Source organism: Ahaetulla prasina, chromosome 4 (genome assembly GCF_028640845.1).
Source record: "Ahaetulla prasina isolate Xishuangbanna chromosome 4, ASM2864084v1, whole genome shotgun sequence".
Lineage (NCBI taxonomy): Eukaryota > Metazoa > Chordata > Lepidosauria > Squamata > Colubridae > Ahaetulla > Ahaetulla prasina.
Window position 1 is genome coordinate 45722888 of NC_080542.1, and position 22976 is coordinate 45745863.

The 22976-nt window shown below is 40.7% G+C and overlaps 1 protein-coding gene across 23 annotated transcripts in view; it reads left to right on the forward strand.

Moving 5' to 3' along the window:
- The first annotated feature begins 295 nt into the window (after positions 1 to 295).
- Positions 296 to 22976, forward strand: part of FBXL20 (F-box and leucine rich repeat protein 20) — an 81978-nt gene continuing 59297 nt past the window's right edge. For 4 of the 23 annotated variants that reach the window (XR_009155018.1, XM_058182139.1, XM_058182138.1 and 1 more), the window contains exons 1-2: positions 296 to 719; positions 2948 to 3062. Coding sequence is in view for 6 of the 23 variants with exons in the window: in XM_058182139.1 (XP_058038122.1) it covers positions 3015 to 3062 (48 nt within the window). In the remaining 17 variants the exon portion in view is untranslated. Of the gene's footprint in view, positions 720 to 2947; positions 3063 to 5577; positions 5640 to 9504; positions 9695 to 12482; positions 12610 to 21193; positions 21327 to 22976 lie in introns of those variants that run through there. The other 19 variants (XM_058182154.1, XM_058182141.1, XM_058182156.1 and 16 more) reach the window with 16 other exon arrangements.

Consider the following 22976-nt stretch of genomic DNA (forward strand, 5'->3'; position numbering starts at 1 on the left):
GCACCGAAGGAAACACGTACATAACTTAGTGAGCACGTAGAGTCGGTGAGCATCCCCAATATCTGAACTCTGTAGCGGGTGGGGAGGAAACCTGCATCTACCTCGGATGGGGCAGTAGCTTCTGCTGCATCAGATGCAAAGATCAGAAGGGAAAGGAAAGGGGGAGACACACCAAAAAACAGACACCTACGCCCTCCTCCCCGTGGCAGGCGCGCGCCCACGGCAGCTCGCGCCAGGCCTCGGGAGCGCGCGCCGCCGATATTCCCTCCTTCGTCTGCGCCGTCCTCGGCCAATGAGCGGCACTGTTGCTGGCAGGTGCGGCGTGTTTTTGTTTTGGGTAGAAGAATTAGTTGTAGTTGAGAAAGGCCAAGATTCCTTATTTTCGCCTTTTCGGAGCCGCGCGTGCCGGGAAGGATCTCCCGCTGGCCAGCAGCCTCACGCTCACCGGGAGCTTGTCTCCGCCGCTTGCCTTGGGAGGAGGAGGAGGGGTGGTGGTGGTGGTGGAAAGGACTACGGCTCCTCCTCTCTCGCCATCCCCCTCCCGCGGTGAAGAGGGAGGACGACGGCCAAGCAAGCGACCGAAGCCGCCGCGCCAAGGAGGTGGGGGGCCAGGTCTGGCTCGGCCTGGCCCGGCTTGGCTTGGTCTCGCCCGAGCTGACCCCCGCCGGGCCTCAGCCATGAGGAGGGAAATGAACGGGGTCACTAAGGGCCGGTTTGAGGTGAGTAAGATGACCGGTTGGCTCCTTGGCCTTCTTGGAAGTTTTCTTGGGCTTGGAGGTGGGGAGTGGGGAGGCTTCGTTTAGGGTTGCGGTTGACAGGGAAGGGAAGGGATCTCCATCCTGGAGATGTTGCCTTTTCTGTCTCCCTTCCCGATGAAGGGCGGCGGCGGCGCGAGGGCCGTGCGTTTCCTTGAGCGAGTTGTGGCGAGGATGTGGGGGGTGGGGTGGAGAGAGCATACACGCGGGGTGGAGGAGATGTCCCTGGGTCGAAGGCTGCCCTCTTCCTCCCTGCCTGTCCGGCCCCAGGAAGGGAGTGCGAGGTTTGCTTGTTTTTCTTCCCTTTCCTAAGTAGACACTGAGGTAGGAGAGTCTTTCCCCTCTTGGGCAGAGAAGGAGGCATTCCTTCGGAAGAGACCCTTATGGCCTTGCCTGCCTGCCTCTCCTTCTCTGTGCAGACACAACCACCGAACCAAACGATTGTCAAGTAAACGCCTCCGATTGTGGGTCCAGGTAGCTCGATTACCCAGAGGGAGGTGCCGGTGCGGCTGCTTTTTTATTTATTTATTTATTTATTTATTTGACCGCCGGCCCTGGCTGGAACGAAGAGGCTGCTCCTGCTGCTGCTGCTGCCGCTGCTGGCGGCGGCGGCGGCGGCGGGGTTCGTCCGTGCGTATCGGGGCCGCAGGAACTGCTAGGGAGCGCCTGGAGTTGAGGGGGGCGGGGAGGAGGGGGAGGAAGGGTACTACTTCGCACCGAGTTTTTCCTTCCCATTCGCCCGCCCTCTTCCCCGCAACTCCGGGCAGATGGGAGGAGCCAGCGGAGGAAGGAGAGGCGGTGGGCGGGGCGGAGTCTGAGCGATAGGTTTGTGTGAAGTGGAAGTCCCAGGGTAGGGCCGTCGCGTTCGATTGCGGGATTCCCCTTTTGGTAGAAAGAAATATATATAGATATATATATAGATATATATAATAATAATATTGTTGCGGAGGGTGTGGTGGATGGAGGGTTTGCGGGGGAGATGAGTGCAGAAGAAATAGGTTGTGAATACGTCACAAGAACAGAAGGGGAGGATAGCACGGAGCCTGCAGGTTGTTTCTCCTGTGTTTAATGATAGATAGCTAGTGGTAGTCGGATACTTAAGCAGGGGCCTGCCCGATGGCAGAAATAAAGAGCGAAGAGCAGTACAGGAGGGGATGCGGTGGAAATGCGCGTACATAGGAAGCCCTGTCAAATGATATATATATATATATATAATATATATATTATAAAACTGCTGCTTCTGCCTCCGCCATATCCTCGTCTACCACATATATATTTTTTTCCAATCGGGTAAAGGGAGGGGAGGTGCTGTGATAGAGCAAAGACGTATTGAGGAACCATATAATGTATGATGTACGGGTGTTGTTGTTTTTTAGGGGCGGGGAAGGGGTAAAAACTATTCCGCATTTGGAAAACAACCGGAGATTGAAGTTACGTCTAATGTTAATGTTGGGATTATGTAGATGAACAAGTATAGTGTATGAAGCTTATGTAATTACTGTATAGGTTAATGAAATGAGAGCAGCTAGTATTTTGAATGATATCCTAGAGGACATGGATGTATCCATTACAAGTATTAATAAATGTATTTGCATCTTGATATACAGATATGTGATTATGATTTTAAGGAGATTGTGGTTCTCACAACTCTTAACAGAAAGTACAGCTGTTTTCAGGATGTATAGTTGTTCATGTCAGTTTGAAATTGTGCAAAGCAAATGCCGAACAGCTATTTTACAATAAGAGCAAATAACCCTTATTGTGTCAAAAGCAGAACAATCTAGTATTATTGCTGCTTTTCATATCATGAGGTCGTGAAAACGGAAGGAGTTGAATACTTGAAAGCTGAAGGATAGAGATTTTGGAAGGGGAGCAATTCAAGAATAAACAACAAACTATTCAGGAAAATATGGCATGTAATCAGAATAATCTGACACTACACAAAAGCACCTTATTTTAACCAGAGTTACTGCCAGTGCATTATTGTGACAAATGTCTTTCCTCCAATTTGGCTCCTTTCTGAATTTATGATGGTGTCAGGAAAACAACATGGGAGTCGCAGGTTTTATTTCTTCCTTATTTTTCTTATTTATGCATTCTCTCGAATATAAAGCAGGAATATTTTAAGTGCAATAATAGTAGTCTTGCTTAGAAACTACAACTCTGAACATTATTGCTTCTTCATTTTGTAGTTTAGAAAGGAAAAATAAAACCAAGTGTTACAAAAAGTATTTAGCACCAGATGATAAACATCCAAACATGAAAAAGAATATCTTCGTCCAGAAATTGGCGGTTGGATTAAGACAGGTAATACTGTGTTTTGCTTTTATTGTTCTACTTTATACAAACATTAAACTGCATGTTGATGCAAGGAACAGATAAAAAGAAGAGATGGTGTATTCATTGAATTAAATGTCACAAATTGCATAGTATGATGTCACTAGATTCAAATTCCAACTCATAAGATAGAGCCTTGTGGTTAGCATAGAATAAGGTTCCACCCTGACCCGTCCCCCACCCATTTCATATTTTGTTCAGTTTCAGTCACCTTCCCTGAAAGAAGAAAGTGTGCAGGACTAACAATTTTTGAAACAGAATTTAGTTGTTTAAACCTGTACCACTTGAGCATTTTTAAATTTGAAATGAATTAGAGAAGAGGGCCATGCTGGCTCAGGAATTCTGGGAGTTGAAGTCCACAAGTCATAAAAGGGCTATAGTTCCCTATCTCTGTCCTAAGTGTTTTGCAAATCAAATATATTCAAATCTGTTGGTCTTAATTTTGCTTTGCATGTAATACAGTACTCTTATTTAAAAAGGGATATGTACAGTATAGTTTGCAAAATGAATTCATATTATTACAAAAGGGAACTGGAGACATTACCATAAGTCAAAAAAACTTTCTAAGGGAAAAATATGTTATTAAAAATACAATATATTTATTTAAAGTAAAGTAGGATACAATGAAAATTTGTCTCTGTATAAAAATAAGCTTTTATGCAGAAAGTATTTGAGTTGAATAATTAAATTGAAAAAATAGAAAATTATCTTGAAAACATTTCTATTACTGTGTTTTTCCATAGAAAGTTTTTAATTCTCAGAAATATCTTTTATCATTAAATTACCTAGTAATAATATAAATAAACACTGCGTAGGCTAAAATGGGAAACTGGAATGGATATAATACAGATAATCCTCGACTTACAACAGTTTGTTTAGTGACCATTTGAAGTTACAATAGCACTAAAATAGTGACTTATGACCATTTTTCACACTTACGAGCATTGCAGCATTCCCCTAGTCACGTCAAAATTCAGATGGTTGACAACTGACTCATTTTGTCCCAGAGCCATGTGATCCCCTGGGTGATCTGACAGTGGAGAACCCAGATTCACTTAACCAGGTTGCTAACTTAACAACTGCAGTAATTTACTTAACAACTGTGGCAAGAAAAATCATAAAATGGGACAAAACTCCCTTAACAATTGTCTCACTTAGCAACAGAAATTTTTGGTTCCATTTTGGTCATAAGTCAAGGACTATCTGTACTAATCAAATCAGAGTTGTAACATGCTTTCTTCTAGAATCCATCTTGAGACAGCTGTTCATTAGGGCCATTGAAGTATTACAAAATAGAATACAGTACTTCCTTAGATAAAGATTGTTAGAAATAGAAGGGAAGATACATTTTAAAAATATGCACAATACTAATTGGAGCTAAAATAATTTACTTTCGATGAGTAGAAACTAGAAATGGGAAGAAAAGTTGGAAATAATTTAAGCGATTGTATTTCTGGAGAAAGCAGTTGTGCATCTAATTCTTTAAGCATGCTAACATCAATATGATGCTAACATCAATATGACAACAGGTTGTGCTGCCATTTCTTTTTTTTTAAATTCTGTCTATATTAAATCTATACCATTCAATTTTTGCAAGTATTTCATTGTATATAATTTCGAAATAAATCTTTGAATATGTATGATTTTCACATTAAGCCATACTTAATGCACTGATTCTAATTGCCTTCTCAGATCAAAATTACATTTAAGCAATTTAAATGTTGGAGGGAAATACATAAGATACTATACATACACTGCATATGAAATGGTCTCCATCAATTTAGAATTGCAAAAAATATTTTGGAATTTTCTATAAAATAGGGAGACTATTGGCAGTCTGATCCAAATGTGATCATACATGTCCAATCTGTCTAAAAAAGTGTTGCATACTATTACAATGACCAAAATTCTCAATTCCAGTAAAAGGCAACCTAAAATAAATAATAATAAAACAATGTAAGGATAATTCTTCAAAAAAACAACTAGTCTTTAGGAGAATTATTAATTATTTATAATAATAAACATATAGAATACCACATTATGGCTAAATAGAAAGAAATTTGAGTGTAACATACTGGTAGATGTATCATAGAAACAAGTTTGAAAATTATTGATGAGCAAACAAAATACTATTTGAAGGGGGGGGAGCAGAACTAACTTAAGTGATTCTGTGTGAACTTTTCTTGGGAAACTGCCAGCCAGGCTGCAAGGAGGGGTCTAGCTTGGAGTCTGCGCAGTAATAAACGTCACAAGTGTGACCTCCCCCAAGATCCATGAAGCCTTATCTTGTTGTTCCCAGAGCAAGGTAAGCAGTCTGGTGAGATTCTTCTAGCAGAAGTGGTAGATAATATAGTTTCCGACTTTACTTATTCACAAGTGACTCTTGTTGCTTGCATCTAATAACTTCAGAGTTATACAGATTTTCAGGCATAGGTGCTAAATTGAAACATTTCATAGTGCTAGTAGAAACTTGATATATTTCCAGATTCTTGACTGAACTTCAGAAGACTTTGGCCTGTAACAACTAGACTTTCATCAAGGAAAAAGGTATTTATATATATTCCCTGAAATTAAGTGTTTTGCAAGATATAGTAGTAATAGTTATTTTTGAGGAATTTTATTCTTTGGCCCTTGAAAGAGACAAAGATGGCAAAGACTATTTTATATAGTTATTATGAAAAATATGTACGCCGAAAATTTTTTTCATGATCAGCATCTCATAAATTGTATATAAAAAACTAAATGGGCCAAATGTGCAATATCCCATTATATTTCATATCCCACTATACTTCATACATATTAACATATTTATTTAAAACTGTTATAGTATGAATAAGTTGGGGTATTGAGCTACTGTATAAAAGAATGTAGTATAAAACTAAAATATGATAGTGTTTATATATAAGTTCTCATAGTTACTTTATAGTATTTAAATTTGCCTGCAAAACCTGACGGGCTGAGTTGTTTCTGAATATTCAAAAAAACATTTTGGCAGGAAAGAACTTTTTCAATAATAAACTATGAAAGATATTGTTTATAATTTTTCCTCTTCTCTTGATTGAAAAAAAAACAGAGAATTACAGGGATTGAGCAGCTAACAGTCAATTTCTGAAGAACTAAAACAGAACATTGGATCTTGCCTTGGATTCTGAATTTGTTGCTTCAAATTATTCTCTGTTTTGAAGATTTATAATGTTCGCATAAGTACTTTAGCTTCCTGAAATTATATATAGAGAAACTCAGTGGTAGAAATATTGTTTTAAAGGGCTAAATAGCCTAGGTATTTTCTCTTGAAGTTTAATTTTTACGTCCTTGTACCCATTTTTTCATGTTTCTTAGTTTTTCTTTTTGTCAATACATATTCTGTCAAGATCTCATGGAAAAAGTCATTTGGCTTTTGAAAAATGGTCGTAGTATCTTACATTGTCTTGACTCATCTTTAACTGAAATATACAAGATTCAGACCAAAACACTTAAAATTAGAAATACTTAAAACTAAGGGGGAGGGGGTGTTGTGTAACTTTCAAGCCACATTTTGGCTTGAAGGTTACTTATTAAGTCATACCAACAAAAATTGCTGGCAAACTGCCAAATAATAATCAGATTAATTCTCATCAATTTTCAGTGACAACAAAAAAAACTATTGTGTATTCAGTATAACTTGAAGTATTAGTGTGTTTTGTTTGGTTTAGATTTAGCATGTTACTGCAAATTAAAATATTACAGTTTATAACTTTTTTCTAAATATAATATACGTAAAAAGTTTTTCTTTAAAATGAGCAAAATGATTAGAAAGTCCTACTGTAATTATCAGCTCCCTTAAAAAAATACACTACCATCATCAGACCAGAGTAATGGTATCTGCTATTTCTGTAATAGCAATACTGTTACATCGATTACAAAATTGTTTGGTATTATTTAATATATTTCAGTTGGTTTAGATAATTCTTTTGGTTATATGTTTTAAAGATGTTCTCACTATCGTAGTGCCACAATTTGCAGTGCTTGTCACTACACCCATTCATTTTAGTTTGGGGCTCTTTTTTTATAACTTGTTTCCATACTGTCAAAAGCAATTGCAACGAATTGCCTGTTTCTGCTATATTCTTTCCTGTTAAGGTTTAGTGTAGTTTGATGTGTCTATAACTTGGTAATTCTGCAAAGGGAGATAATAGAATCATAGATCTCTTTTTAAATATCCTTTTTGATATTTGGGTACTGTGATTTTTCCCCACCTGATGCCTTCTTTGTTTTTAAAGCTATGAAATTAGCTATGCTAGCCCCTTATAATTGACACAAATCTTTCCATGTTCCTAATCACTTGGAATTTAAATAGTGGTTAAGTCAGTTATTGTTGAGCTCTAGAATATTTTTATATTAACATTGTTAATAATCACTTTGTTGATAGTATCTTAATGACTTTGTTTGGGGTAGTAAATTCATTACAGTAAAGATAAACCTTTCTCTTTTTGTGCAGAAATGAGCAATGGTGTAGTTGGTTTCTTTACCTGAATGCTGTCTGTCCAGATGGTGTAGTTTCAGTGGGAAAAGTGACTTTGGCTACAGCAAAACAAGTAGGACAGAGTGTAACTCAGTAACTAAATCCTCACACATATAAATTCCCATCATGCTCTTCCCTAAAACATTAAACAAGGTGGACAAAAGGAGTCGAATAGTAAGCCAAAGTAATTGGAGCATGAGATTTAAAAAGCAAAGGAAAGGTAGCTAAATTTAGTTTACATCAACACCCCTTACTTTTTTCTTCTTGCAAACCATCCCGGTTTCTATCAAGTATCTATACTGTTTCACACATTTATATTCTTTGTTTAAATTTCTTATTTTTCCTTTTTTGGGGATCTCATCAGCTTCATTTAATCATGACATTCTTGGTCTACCCATTTCCCCCCTCCTTAAATTTGTTTTGCAGTTAGATTCTCCTTTGTCCTCTTTCTATGAATATATTTGTTTGGTCTCCATTAAAGTTTATCTTTAATATATTCTGCTTGAAAAATAAGTTTAAGAGTGTGAAGCAGACTTGGTCTGGCGTCGTCCTTCAGGCGTCGCCTTTTGGAATCCCTTATCAAACACAATGCCATGGTCAAGTTGAGCCTGCTAGTTCTTGGAAATGTTTTGAATAGTCAAGTAAAAGACTGTGCCCAGTGTGTGAAATATGCATATATCTGCTACATAATTCTCTGCTTACTGTTTCAAATATTTAGGGATGATTGCTAGTTAATTAAAGAATAAGTTTTTTTTTTAATTAGTAGCAGAGCATTTCAAGACATTAGTTGAGCTCCAAAATACAACTTGCCTCCGGAGTATTTCTTTTCTATTCAGGCAATTTAGAAGCAAAGTACACAGTACTTACTGGTTTCCCTTTACAAAACACTCTTATTAATTTTATTTCTTTGAGTTACTGATTACAGTTCTGTCCTGTTCTAAGAAGCTCCAAATATTGTAGATCGTCTCTTTCACACAGTCTTCCTGTCTGAAGCCTAAATTGTAATAAACCAAAGAATTGGATCTTGTTCTCTCTAGTTAAAGTACATTCATTCCATCAAGTTTATTAATATGTTTTAATAGGTTGGTGATCTTAGGAAATTAATAAATTGTAGAATTGAGCAATTGTCAATCCAACCCACCCTCCAGAGTTGATGTGTGGGGAAAATAGAAGGGAGCATTATATACAGCACCTTGAGTTGCCCAAAATAAACAGGATATAAATCTTATAAAAAATATAAATAGCGATGAGCTTATTTTATGCTTCCCTCTGAATTTTTCTAAACTTAGCTGAGTTTCTCATCCAGCAGACTCCGTAATTCCAAGAAGGTTATGGAAATGAGGACCATGTGCTTACATACATAATGATCAGTTTATATCAGATTTATCAGTTCCTGTTTCTTAGGTTTTTGATATAACATAAGCCACAAAAGAATGAGAGTAGTATTTTTTTTATTGAAAAAGTTTTTACAAAAAAAAAGCTTTAACCCCCTCTTTCCCCCCTAACCCCCTACCCCCTCCCTTCAAAACCCCCCCTCCCCCCCAACTTCCCAGAACAAACACAAGGTATAGTTAAAAATAAAACAAGCATATGCTAAAAAAAATTTGAGTGTAGTATTGATAGAATAATCCTAATGAGTGTAGTATTGATAGAATTCAACAGACCAGACACTGTTAGTCTAGGGATGGTATTTCCAGAAGTGATTTATAATCATTATTATCAGTATTAAGTGAAATGTAGAAGAGAAAAGTAAGAAATAAGTAGAAACTGAACAGAAAAATAATTTATAAGTTGCAGTGAACAATAATAGTATCCTACATAATGCTTATACCCCAGAAATTGTGGGCAGCATATACATTTAATAAATAATTAAATAAATTGAGGGTTTTATCTTACATTTTTATTTTTCAGTAGCATCATTTAGTAAAGTAATGTGCTGGCAAAATGGTGCATTGTACAGCAACAGTTTTTGAACCAAGATACTTCAAGTGGGTTAACTTACAGAATGTGTCTAAAATCCAGGACCCATGACTCCCAAGGGAATGAAATTTGGGAAAGTTGTTGCTGCTTCAGTACTATTGGCTGCTGTTATGTTGCTGCTGTAAGTCACATTATCTTTATTTCCAATGTTCTTTAACAATTTCCAAGCCAATCTTCCAATCACTCCCTCCCTCCCCTCCCCTCCAGCCATTTACCTGCCTGCTGGGAAGGGAACTGAGATTTCTGATAGCCCCTGCAAGATTCCCACAGACAAATTCAATGGGAAAGCCAACAGGAAGTCAACCCTGCTCCCTTAGTCATTCTGTTTCTGTGTTTAGGTATTGAAATATTTCTGAAATAATGACCCAACAGGGTACAAGTTATTTAGTTTCTAATATAAATAACTTGTGTGTAGCTATGTTAAAGATTGTGCAGAAAACATTTGAAGGAATTTATTTTGACAGTGAAAGTTAACTTTGTAAATATAAATTATGATATATAATTGGTTTCATAAAGCAAAAAGCAGTTATGCTGTAGCAAAATGTCTGATATTTTTTTTATAGTGTCTGTTAAATCTAGAATTAAGAGAGAAAAGGTTATAAGAAAGGTTTTTGGTTTTTGTTTTGTTTTGTGTTTTTTGCTATAAGGGACCTCATCTTAAAACAAAGTCAACAACATTGTGAACTATGTACCTCCTAAACCAGACCAAATGCCTGGTAGCATTGATCACAGCTAGGATCTAGTTTTTTGTTTGCAGCAGATGGACTTTTTTTTTTTAAACTAAGAGGATTGTCTTGGCTTTTTTCCAACCAACCAAAGAAGCCAGCAATCAACTATGAAAGAGGTAGCAGTCTTCAGTATTTAGCATGTGCTGCTAAAGAATGAATCATTTTGCTATATGTTGATGTGCCTAATTGTTAAGATCTTAATGAAGATAAATTTCCAATAAAGCCCATAAGGGCTGATATTCAATTAAATTACCATTTCATGTACAGTAATGGCCAAAATTGTGGAAACCTTTCAAGAAAAGTATTTTTGAGGTTTGATGGGAAATAACACCCCTTTTTTTGGACTAGTACCACAAAATTATACCATTATAATAATGGTACCATGGAATATATCATGGAAACATAATTTAATCAAGAATGTAACGCAACAAAGTTCATTCAATTATCTTCCATGAAAAGTTATAGCCAGAAAAAGAAAGCACAACTTGCTTAGGTTGAGCATGACTGTTTAGAGAGCCAATTAGGTGTCATCTTGTTTTGACAATATGCCAATCAGATCACAGTAGTATTCAGTTATTGATGTCATGTATTGAAGCTGAGAGGAGGACATTTGTCACTGTGTTACATGATCGCTATCAAGTTGGTTGGGGTTTTTTGTGTTCTTTCATTTAGTGAGCTTGTAAAACGTAATAAAATTTAAAAAATGGTACAAAGAGTTGACTGATAGCCCAGAAAATAATGTAAAATAGTATTACTAGGTGAACAATGCTACAGTTATAAAGAAATTAAAAGAAAAATCAATGGAAACGTAATCAGAGGTGGCATTTCTAAGTTTTTGAAGAGGTATAAGGAGACTCAGTCAGTACAAAACCACACTAATAAAGGGAAGAAAAGGTGCACAACAAGAAGTGATGATAGAAGAATTAAGAGAATGCCTACATGACAGAAGAAAATCATCTGGGTATATACAAGATGAAATGGCGCAATGCAATGTGAAGTTAAGTGCAAGGACTATACAGCGTAGACAGCAGGAATTTGGACTAAAATCTAGAATTCCACAAAAAAAGCTACTTTTATATCTCAAACAAACAAGCATTACATTCTTGATTAAATTATCTTTCCATTGATACATAATTTTATGGTACTACTCCAAAAAAAAGTGGTGTTTATTAGCCATCAAACCTCAAAAATACACTTTTCCCAAAAGGTTTCCACAATTTTGGCCACTACTGTAGATATCATTGGTCATTTGTTTTATTTATATTTTTAAAAATATAGTAAATTAAAATCTCCTTCAGCAGAAAATCTAGCTTAATCAATGACTGGCTTGTCATATACAATTCCTTAGGAGGCTTATCAATTTGAATAAAATACCTTCTGATCCCAATTACCATCATTAACCTGAACCCTATACTCTTAATCCACCATTGTAACACCAGTGATCATGCACACAGTTCAAAAATAAAGTCAAAAAGCAGTGGAGAAAATGGACAATACTGGCAGATGTCATGATTAAAATTCATTTGATCCAAAATAAATGGTTACTTCGTTGTATTGGTTGCAAGAAGTAAATTTGAATACATTTAATAAAATGGGAGGCCATACCTAGACAAAATTTGCTTTAGAAAGTTAATCTCAACTTTGCAAAAAGTTTTTTTGAACATCCACAGGTAAGTAATTTAATAGAATTCAATCTATATCGAAACATATCTGAAATGTCTATTAAGGAACATAAATTTCCAGTGTCTGTTTTTGAAATGGGTAACTTAGATTCTTCACCAAGAGTCTTAGAATCCCTTAATCAAAATACCTAGGTATCTATATTTATTAATATTTAGGAACTTTTATCTGGTTTTAAAATAATATTGTATAAATGTAAAAAGATAAAGGCAACTTGCCACATTTAAATAATTAATTATCTCTAAAAACACTGGAGCCAATAAATCTATAAGAAACGTATACGATTTGACTTAGAGGCTTTCCCATTTTTCATCAATTGGTCTTCAATATCTTTTCTGATTTCAGTGGTTCTTTTAAGACATTTTTGCAGTAATGATTTAATGCCATACTGATTAAAAAAACCTATCAATTGCATGCAATTCGTCTAACATTATCCAAATTATAATAATAAATGGATTTTGTATCTTACAAGTCTCAATCCTTAATTTGTTAATATTTCAGAAATTCAGAAGGTTAACTTCAGACCAACTATCAAGTAAGCAATACCCCAATCAAGAAACTGCCGAAGAGCCATCAGTAAACAGCCCAACCAAAGAATCTCTATGACTGCCCCCACTCAGAGAGATAGGCAAGACACCAGAATATAAACTGACAACAAACAGCACTCCTTGTTAGGACTGATGATGTTACCTAGTTAGGGTAATGAAATGTCTGCAAGAAAACAAGCAAGCTGAGAGCACCAAAGACCCCTCATTTCAGAAATTATATTATTTCATTGATTTCAAATGATATGCTAACAATTTACTCATATTTACATCGAATTCCCGATGTTTTAGCTTTGATCTTTTCAAAGAGAGTTGAACTTAATCAAAATTAAAATTCCTGCAACAATTAATAAAAATGAATATCTGCCCTGAATTTGGGCTATAAAGACAAACTGAGAATACTAATGGATCACCAGCCATTCTATTACCAGCAGGTTCTCTCTCTAAACCTGTAAATTTGATTGTTCCTCTGGTGATAGAAGCCTCCTATCATTTGGCGTCAGGACAATTCAATTTCCATATTATGAGCATCACATTGAAAGGCCCAGAGGTTCATGGTCCCTATAGTAACTCAGCTTTCTCAGGTGATCTGAGGCATAACAAACATATATGGATAGACTTTGAACCTTGCTTTTGTGTTAGATTAGTTGCTATGTAATTAAAATTACCATCAAACATTTGCGATGATCGATGTCGTGTCCCACTCCTCTGCTGACGGCCGGGTCAGGGAAATCCGAATCAGGCTTGCCTCTGCAGCTCTGCCCAAAGTCCTAGCAAAGTCCTCAGAGCAGGCAGGAGACCAGAAAGTGACTTCAGCAAGATAAGTTCGACTTTGCCTGACTCAGAGACTGCCAGAAAGCAGATCCTTTATATAGGCCATGGGGTGTGGCTCCATGACTCAGCACTCATTAAGGCCTGCCCCTCCCTTCTGTTGCCTCCGCCTATCCAGTCTTCTGATGCGAGGGTCACTCCAATCAGCAGCTGTTGGAAATAAACTTTCCTCAGGCTCACATGCTGTGGAGGAGGGGGAGGGGTCTAGCTGCTCCGTTTGCCTGGGCATGGAGCCAGGGCTGGGGCCGGGGGGGTGCTCCCTCCTCTGCAGCCTGCTTGGGCATGGAGCCAGGGCTGGGACCGGGAGGTGCCCCCTCCTCTTCAGCTTGTCTGGGCATGGAGCCAGGACTGGGCCGGGAGGCATACATTCCTCCGTGTTCGGGAGCAGATAAGAAGGCCCCGGCTGCTGTGAGAGTGGGCAAGACACAACAATCAGATCATTTCCCAGTTTGAGCGTGTTTGACTATTATACTAGAATTCCATAGAGCAAGTCTGCCTCAGGCTCCTCATGTTTTCTTATGAGTATTTGGGGGATTTCCTGACAATTTTAACAGATTAATCTATTGAGGACCTGGTTTAACAAAACAGAATAACAAACTTGGAAGGGACCTTGGAGATTTTCTAGTCCAACTCACTGCCCATGCAGGAGATCCTATACCAGTGCCCAGACCCATAATTCTATGCGCTCCGTGCATGCATGCACAACCCCCCCCCCGCTCCTGGCATGCGATGGCCTGGTAGGCCCATTTTTCTCTCATTTGGCTCCAGAGCTCTATGAGTCTGGGGAGGACGAAAATGGCCTCCCCCCACCCCCCGGAGGCCAGAAACTGCCTATTTGCCAACTTCCAGTTGGACTGGAAGTGACATTTTTTGCTGTCCCCAGCCTCCAGAGACTCCTGGGGAGGTTGGGGACAGCAAAAAATGTCACTTTCTGTCCAACCGGAAGTTGGCAAACAGGCTGTTTCTGGCCTCCGGGGGGTGGTGGGGAAGGCCATTTTTGCTCTCCCCAGACTCAGAGAGAGGCTCTGGATCCAGGTGAGAGAGAAAAACGGGCCTTCCCCACCATCCCCCAGGCCCTTCGGAGGCAGGAAACAGCCCGTTTCTCTACTTCTGGTGCGCCCAGAAGAGCTGAGCTTGCATGCCCACTGATACGGCGTGCCATAGGTTCACCATCACGGTCCTATACCATTTCAGACAAATTGTTGTCCAATCTCTTCTTACAAACCTCCAGTGTTGTAAACATTCACAACTTCTGAAGGCAAGTCATTCCACTGATTAATTGTTCTAACTACCAGGAATTTTCTCTTTAGTTCTAGATTGATTCTCTCCTTGATTAATTCCCATCCATTGCTTCTGGTTCGGCCTTTAAATGTTTTGGAAAATAGGTTTACTCCCCTCTTCATATGCTCATGAGGTGACCAAGCTGTTGACAAAATGACCTTTGAATAGGCTTTTTGCCGGCTAATCTTGGATGGTTCCTTAGTTTAACAAGAGCCTGCAGGAGATGAAGTAATATCCTTCCTCCCTACATGAGATTAGCTTCAATTATTGTGACTTTCCAGAAAGCCCTTAAAATGTGCCTTTTTCAGCAAGTCTGGGAATCTCCTGGTAAAAGGGATCCTGCATATATATGGTGTTATGTCATATATAATATCATCTCATGATCTTTTTTTATTTATGTTCATTGTTTTGAACTAGCTTTATAGAATGCTAGTTTCATTATACACAGAGTTCTAGATAGCGTATCAATTTGACAAGTGATATCTAGAATATCGGTGAAGAAAGTAAATTGTATCTGATTCACTCAAGTATGTTCTTGTTTTCAGGACTACTCTGTCGTGAGTAGGAATTGTTGGGATTGGGGCACTATATTGTGGTTCTGCTCCTTTCCTAGTTAAGAGTTCAACTAGTTGAGAATGGCCATTTGAAGATTTGAGACTTGATGTCATCAATATACATTATTTTATTTGAATATTGTTTAGTTTAATTAATCCTATTTTATGTTTCCATTATTTTATAGAACTACTGTATCTTTTATACCTATTATTTAATATATATTGATTTTTGTATATTTTATCTTGTAAACTGCTGAGAGTCCTTATGAGATTCAGCAGTCTGTAAATATGGTAAATACTAAAGAAATATAGTTTCAGATGTTTCCAAGTCCCAAATGGATTACAATCCATTCTGTTCTGATTGAATATTGAGATATGGTCACATAATAATATCCAAAGTTATTTTTTGTCAGTTTTCTGTTAAGCCATTTTCTGATATAGGTTGTTGTGTAAAATATGTTATGGAATGGATGTGAGTAAACCATATGAAATTAATGAACTGTAAAATAATTATTAGTAGGGTCCCTTTGGTTTTAATGAAGCTTAAGAGCTAATCCATATTGTTTGATATAAATCAGCCTTCTCTACCTTAGTATTTTACAAATACATTTGGGCCGTATCCGTCATTAGCAGCTGCCACAAAATTATATTTTATTTATTTAATTTCCAAGACATGGAACTGTTTATTTTTACAATATAGTAACACAGCATTATGCAGTTCATTCCATGTTTATCCTTTGTCCCTGCTGCAGGGAGCACAAGGAAAAGTGATTATGATTAGCACTTTTGGAATCCATGCTGATCAATGAAAAAGAAATGGCCGGAATCACTAAATTTATTATTCTTTGGTATAAACCATGTCTGTTGAACAAACTAAGTAAGAAAAAAAGCTTTACTTCAAAAGAAATTGCAGTGACTTGCCAAGCTGTGAACATACAAAAAATCTGTACTTAATTTTAGGAAAGTTCCACTCACTTTTGTGTATCTTCAACACTTTTAATATTCTTCATTATATCTATCTCTTAAAGTTAATGAAAAAAGATTTAACAGAAATCTGAAAGACATGATACATATTTGTTAATCAAAATGATTATGACTATTTTAAAAAAAAGCAACATATTTTCTCTTGTCTGATTTTATATACCTTAGCTGCATTAACACAATTGTAGTTTATTGAATATATTGTTGTTGTAGTAAGCTGTAGTTATAGACTCATACATTACATTCCCAAAACAAGCCATGTTATAGCTAATTGTGATTTGTAAATATGTCAACAATAGCTTACTGTTATATATACTTGCTCAATAGATTCAGGATAGTACCTTGTTGCATTAAGCCGTGATTGCTTCGTTGTGATGTTGTATTCTATGAACAAAACATTTACGGTATTTAAACACAATTAGGGACTTAGAGCAATGTTTCTCAACCTTGGCAGATTTTAAGATTTGAATGGTGTCTGGGAAACTCTGGGACTTAAAGCCCACAGAGAAAGTATTTATTTATTTATTTATTTTATTTATTATTTATTTTATTTGATTTTTATACCGCCCTTCTCCCGAAGGACTCAGGGCGGTGTACAGGCAGAAGTAAAAAAGACAATACAATGTACAATTTAAAATGTAAATTAAAAAACTTAATTATAATTAGCCCGAAACTTTAAAATATATAAAAAACTAAAATCCCATTTAAAATTGATATTAAAAATTTAAGAAATTTAAAAGACCGATAAAATTTAAGCCAGCCCCGCGCGAATGAAAAGATGTGTCTTCAGTTCGCGGCGGAAGGTCCGAAGGTCAGGTATTTGGCGTAAACCCGGGGGAAGCTCGTTCCAGAGTGTGGGAGCCCCCACAGAGAAGGACCTTTCCCTGGGGGCCGCCAGCCGGCATTGCTTGGCGGACGGCACCCTGAGAAGGCCCTCTCTATGACAGCGTACGGGTCGGTGGGAGGCATGAGGTAACAGCAGGCGGTCCCGTAAGTACCCAGGCCCTAAGCCATGGAGCGCTTTAAAGGTCGTAACCAAAACCTTAAAGTGCACTCGAAAGGCCACAGGTAGCCAGTGCAGTCTGCGCAGGAGCGGTGTTACGTGGGAGCTACGTGTAGCTCCCTCTATCACCCGCGCAGCTGCATTCTGGACTAACTGAAGCCTCCGAGTGCACCTCAAGGGGAGCCCCATGTAGAGAGCATTACAATAATCCAAGCGAGAGGTAACGAGCGCGTGAGTGACTGCACAAGGCATCCCGATCAAGGAAGGGGCGCAACTGCCGAACCAGGCGAACCTGGTGGAAGGCCCTCCTGGAGACGGCCGTCAAATGATCTTCAAACGACAGCCGTTCATCCAGGAGGACACCTAAGTTGCGCACCCATCCTTTGGGGCCAGTAACTCGCCTCCAACAGTCAGCCGCGGCTGCAGCTGACTGAATCGGGATGCCGGCATCCACAGCCACTCCGTCTTGGAGGGATTAAGCTTGAGCCTGTTTCTCCCCATCCAGACCCGTACTGCTTCCAAACACCGGGACAGCACTTCAACAACTTCATTGGGGTGGCCCGGGGTGGAAAAGTACAGCTGGGTGTCATCAGCGTACTGCTGGTATCTCACCCCGAAGCCACTGATGATCTCACCCAACGGCTTCATATAGATGTTGAACAGAAGGGGCGAGAGAATCGACCCCTGCGGCACCCCACAAGTGAGGCACCTCGCGGTCGACCTCTGCCCCCCTGTCAACACCGTCTGCGACCGGTCAGAGAGATAGGAGGAGAACCACCGATACACGGTGCCTCCCACTCCCAATCCCCCCAACCGGCGCAGCAAGATACCATGGTCGATGGTATCAAAAGCCGCTGAGAGGTCTAATAGGACCAGGGCAGAGGAATAACCCCTGTCCCTGGCCCTCCAGAGATCATCCACCAATGCGACCAAAGCTGTCTCCGTGCTGTATCCGGGTCGGAAGCCGGACTGGAACGGGTCTAGATCGACGGATTCATCCAGGTATTGGGGTAGCTGTCGCGCCACAGCACTCTCTACATCCTTCGCAACAAAGCGAAGGTTGGAGACTGGACGATAATTACCCAAAATAGCTGGGTCCAAAGAGGGCTTCTTGAGGAGGGGTCTCACCACCGCCTCTTTCAAGGCGGCAGGGAAAACCCCTTCCAACAAGGAGGCATTGATAATCCTCTGGAGCCAGCCTCGTGTCACCTCCTGAGTGGCCAGTACCAGCCAGGAAGGACACGGGTCCAGTAAACATGTAGTGGCGTGAAGCCTCCCCAACAACCTGTCCACGTCCTCGGGAGCCACAGGGTCAAACTCATCCCAAACAGACTCAACAAGACGTGCCTCCTCTCCCTCGCTTGGATCATCCCAATTTCGGTCCAGACCATCCCGGAGCTGAGCGATTTTATCGTATAGATAACCACTAAACTCCTCGGCACGTCCCTGCAACGGGTCATCCCGCACCTCCTGATGAAGGAGGGAGCGGGTCACCCGAAACAGGGCGGCCGGGCGGTTATCTGCCGACGCAATGAGGGTGGAGGCGTAAGAATGCCTCGCCTCCCTCATTGCCACTAGGTAGGTCCTAGAATAGGTCCTAACTAGTGTCCGATCAGCTTCGGAACGGCTGGACCTCCAGGTGCTCTCTAGGTGTCTTCTCCGGCGTTTCATCTCCCTCAGCTCCTCGGAGAACCAAGGGGCCGGACGAGATCTGCGCCGGGTCAGAGGCCGCAAAGGCACGACTAGTTCCTCAGTCGTGCCGTGGGCCAGATCCTCAGGAAATGGCCCAAGCTCCGTCAGGAACCTCTCGGGGTCCATCAGGCGCCTGGGACGGAACCAATGAATAGGTTCCGTCTCCCTGCGATGGTGGGTGGCGGTTCGGAAGTCTAGACGAAGGAGGAAATGATCGGTCCATGACATTGGTTCTGTTACTATATCATCTAATACCAGATCATTTAACCACTGTCCAGAGATATAAATCAAATCCAGCGTGCCTCCACCCATGTGCGTAGGGCCATCATTTACTCGAATCAGGTCCAAGGCCATCATGGAGGCCTGGAACTCCCGAGCTGCAGTCGATAACAGGCCAGCTGATGGCAGGTTGAAATCCCCCATGACTATAAGTCTGGGGGTCTCAACCGCCACAGCAGCGAGTACCTCCAACAGCTCGGGCAGGGCTGTGGTCACGCAGCAAGGAGCCAGGTACGCGATCAACAAGCCCAACTGATTCCTATGGCCCCACCTCACATAGAGGGATTCACAGCCGGCAATCTGAGGAACAGTGGCCTCCCTCGGCTCTAGATCTTCCTTAATGACAACCGCCACCCCTCCACCCCTACCTTGGGCCCTCGGCTGATGAAATGCTCGGAAACCTGGAGGGCACAGCTCAACAAGGGGAACCCCCCCCTCTGGACCCAACCAGGTTTCCGTAATGCCTATAAGGTCCGCGGACTCCCCCTGAATAAGATCGCAAATCAGGGGAGCTTTGTTAGCCACGGACCGGGCATTGCATAACATCAACCGAAGATCCAAGCTCTGAGGATCATGGCCGCCCGAGGAACGGGTAGGAACTGGGGGGCCGGAGCACGTGATCACTTTCAGGCATCGAACACGTGCTCCCAGCTCTCGATACGCCCCCCCCCTCCGCCATATCTGCCTCTCCCACTAACCACACAGATGGAACCACACTCATCTTCAGGAACATCACTCTCCCCCAAAACCTTCGGACCTTTTAAAACCCCGCCGCAAACACATGCAGTGACTGGCCCCTCCCTCGGCGAGCTACCCCCAATACCCGCCCTTACCCTCCCCCCCTTAAAAATTCCCTATCTAAAAATCCCCACAGGTTCTTTCTACGCGCATGCCACCTCTGTGGATCCCAAGACCCGTCATTGAGGCCGGCCCTCGGTAATGTAGGGGGCCATTCCTGCGAGGCGGGGGCACCTCGCAGGCGCAAGAGTTCAATTGAGGAATATCGCATAATAAAATCGGCGAAAAAGTTGGCTCCATCTCGAAATTGGCTGAGATGATAATATAAGGTTAGTCCTCAGTTAAGGACGGACGTATAATAATCCGGTCAATGGACAATCATGATGGTATCTCCTGTTCAATATCCGGACCCAGATCTTAGTTTGGTCCAATAAATATGAGGTCTTAAGTCCAGGATAAATAGTCCAAAGCCAAGTCCTAAACATGAGAAAAAGGGTGGGGTTGGTGTTTTGTGTCCACTCTCGATGGAATTCGCTGTTCCCAGACAAGTCCCCTCTTGGTTCCAGATGACCCACAAGGTCATAATAAATGGCCATAAAGATCGCAAAAGGCCAGGAAACTGTTGATGATATCACAGTATCAGGGGAAAAGAACAGGCCAGGAAACAGAGCAAGGTACCTCCATTGTCTTACTCTCTGCCGGCCTCAGGCAGTCCTCCAATAACCGGCTCCAGATTCGTCCAGCCCACACTCACCAGGGGTCACTCCATCTCCGCCACCAAAACCCCTGGAATGTCCGGGTCCGGCTCGCTCCAGAGACCAGGTCTCTCCAAGTCTCTCCAGAAACCCTCCAAGAGGCCTCATGAAAAGGCAAGGCCTCCCCCGAGGGGCCGAAGGACGGGAGGAAACAGGACGCCCTGCTGAAAATAGAGGCCGCAACAAGCCATCGCAGGCCGCAATAGGCCGCAAAAGGCCGCCAGAATGAAGAAAGGCCGCAAGAGAATAAGTCCAGAAAGCCTTCATGGCCACAGCCACACAGTGGAAACGCCAGAAAGCGGAAGATGAAAAATGGCAAAAGCTGTTCAAACGCCAGAAAACCGCTGCTGTTCCAGTTCACCACTTCCCCCTCCGCTGCAGTTCGTATTCACAGCCGAGGGAAAAGGGCCCAACGACACACGACCGAGTTAAAAAACAGGCCGGCTCACCACCCTACCGGCACCACAAACATGGCCGCCGCCATCTGCCGCTTACCTTCCGAGTCCGTTCCTGGCAACCGTGGGGCTTAAGAGGTCCGAAAACCTCTCCCACGGCTGCCGGAGACTTCAGTTCTTCCGATCGGGGCATGGGCGGCTAAGCAGACAGCCAGGGGCGCTACCATCTCGTCAAGGCCAAGAGCACCGCCGACGCCGATCCTCAGAGCGCCGCCATCTTGCGCATGCAAAGTATGGCTTTATAATATTATAAAAAAAGCAAGCTTCAGCTTATTAAGTAAATTGGCCAAATAAACATGGCTTAATATAATGTGTAATATTTTATTTCTAAGTTACCTATTCATATTTGTTTGATGTATAAAGCATTATCCCAGCTTTAAAAAAATCCATAAGCAATTAATAGAAAGTTCACATGCATTTTGTATGTAAACCAGGGCTTTGATTTTCCAGGGGACATTTCAGTTCCTATCAGCCCCAATCAACCTGACCATTGGTCAGAGATTATGGGAGTTATAACCCAGCAACATCCAAAGGACCAAAATGCACTACTGCTGAAAATACTTAAATATCTAAACATATTTATCTGGTAGCATTATGCAAATAGCATTTCAGCTGCTGATGCATTCTATCTAAAAAAATTACAGATAGTAAAGTAGACTTTAAAAGGGACACAGTGGCTCAGGGGCTAGGACGTTGAGCTTGTTGATCAAAAGGTCGGCAGCTCAGTGGTTTGAATCCCTAGTGCTGCTGTGTAATGGGGTGAGCTCCTGTTACTTGTCCCAGCTTCTGCCAACCTAGCAGTTTCGAAAGCATGTAAAAATGCAAGTAGAAAAAATAGGGACCATCTTTGGTGGGAAGGTAACAGCGTTCCGTGCGCCTTTGGTGTCTAGTCATGCCGGCCACATGACCACGGAGACGTCTTTGGACAGCCCTGGCTCTTCGGCTTTGAAACGGAGATGAGCACCGCCCCCTAGAGTCAGCAACGACTAGCACGTATGTGCGAGGGGAACCTTTACCTTTACCTTTAAAGTAGACTTTACTAAAGTAGTAGAATTTGTAAGCGTTTTGGGAAAACTTTTTATTAATGAGATTAAAATTTAAAAATGACCATTTTAGCTAATTTATGTTTATCAAACTTTGTTTTTCAATATCATACCCTGTAATGCATTTACAAACAATGAATCAGAATTGTATATATTCATCAGGAGAACATAATAGGAATTTCATAAGGAAATGAAAAAAGAATGTCCTTAAAGTAATTCGCAGCCAATGTAACAATGTTTTGTTCTGTAGAGTTCTGTATCTACCATAGCTTTACCTACAATAAATGTCAGGGCCCTTTATAAAGCCTTCATCAATTATAATTTTGATATAAATTATAAAATGTAAGATATAGACAAATCAAAAGAGCTAAAGAATTAAAAGTAATAATTTATATATAATCCTTAACATGAGTAGAATTGAACCCAAAATTTCTATTGCTAAGCAAGGCAGTTAAGTGAGTTTTGCCCCATTTTACAACCTTTTTGACACAGTTGTTAAACAAATCACTGCAGTTAATTGAATCATGTGATCATTAAGCAAATCTGAGTTCCTCCACTGACTCTGCTTGCCAGAAGCCGGTTGGAAAGGGTACAAATGGTGTCACCTGACCCTGAAATAAATACATGTCAGTTATTTAGTGCACCAATTGACCCTGACAATGCTATAATGTTTGTAAGTGTGAAAACCAGCCATAAATCATTTCAAACAGTCCCTAAATGAATGGTTGTAAATTGAGGACTATCTGTACTCTACTGAACATCAGTTATTCAGTATTTCGTATAACCTATAACAAAATATGTGGATCAAAGGTTTTCTATTGTTCAGACTAATACTGAG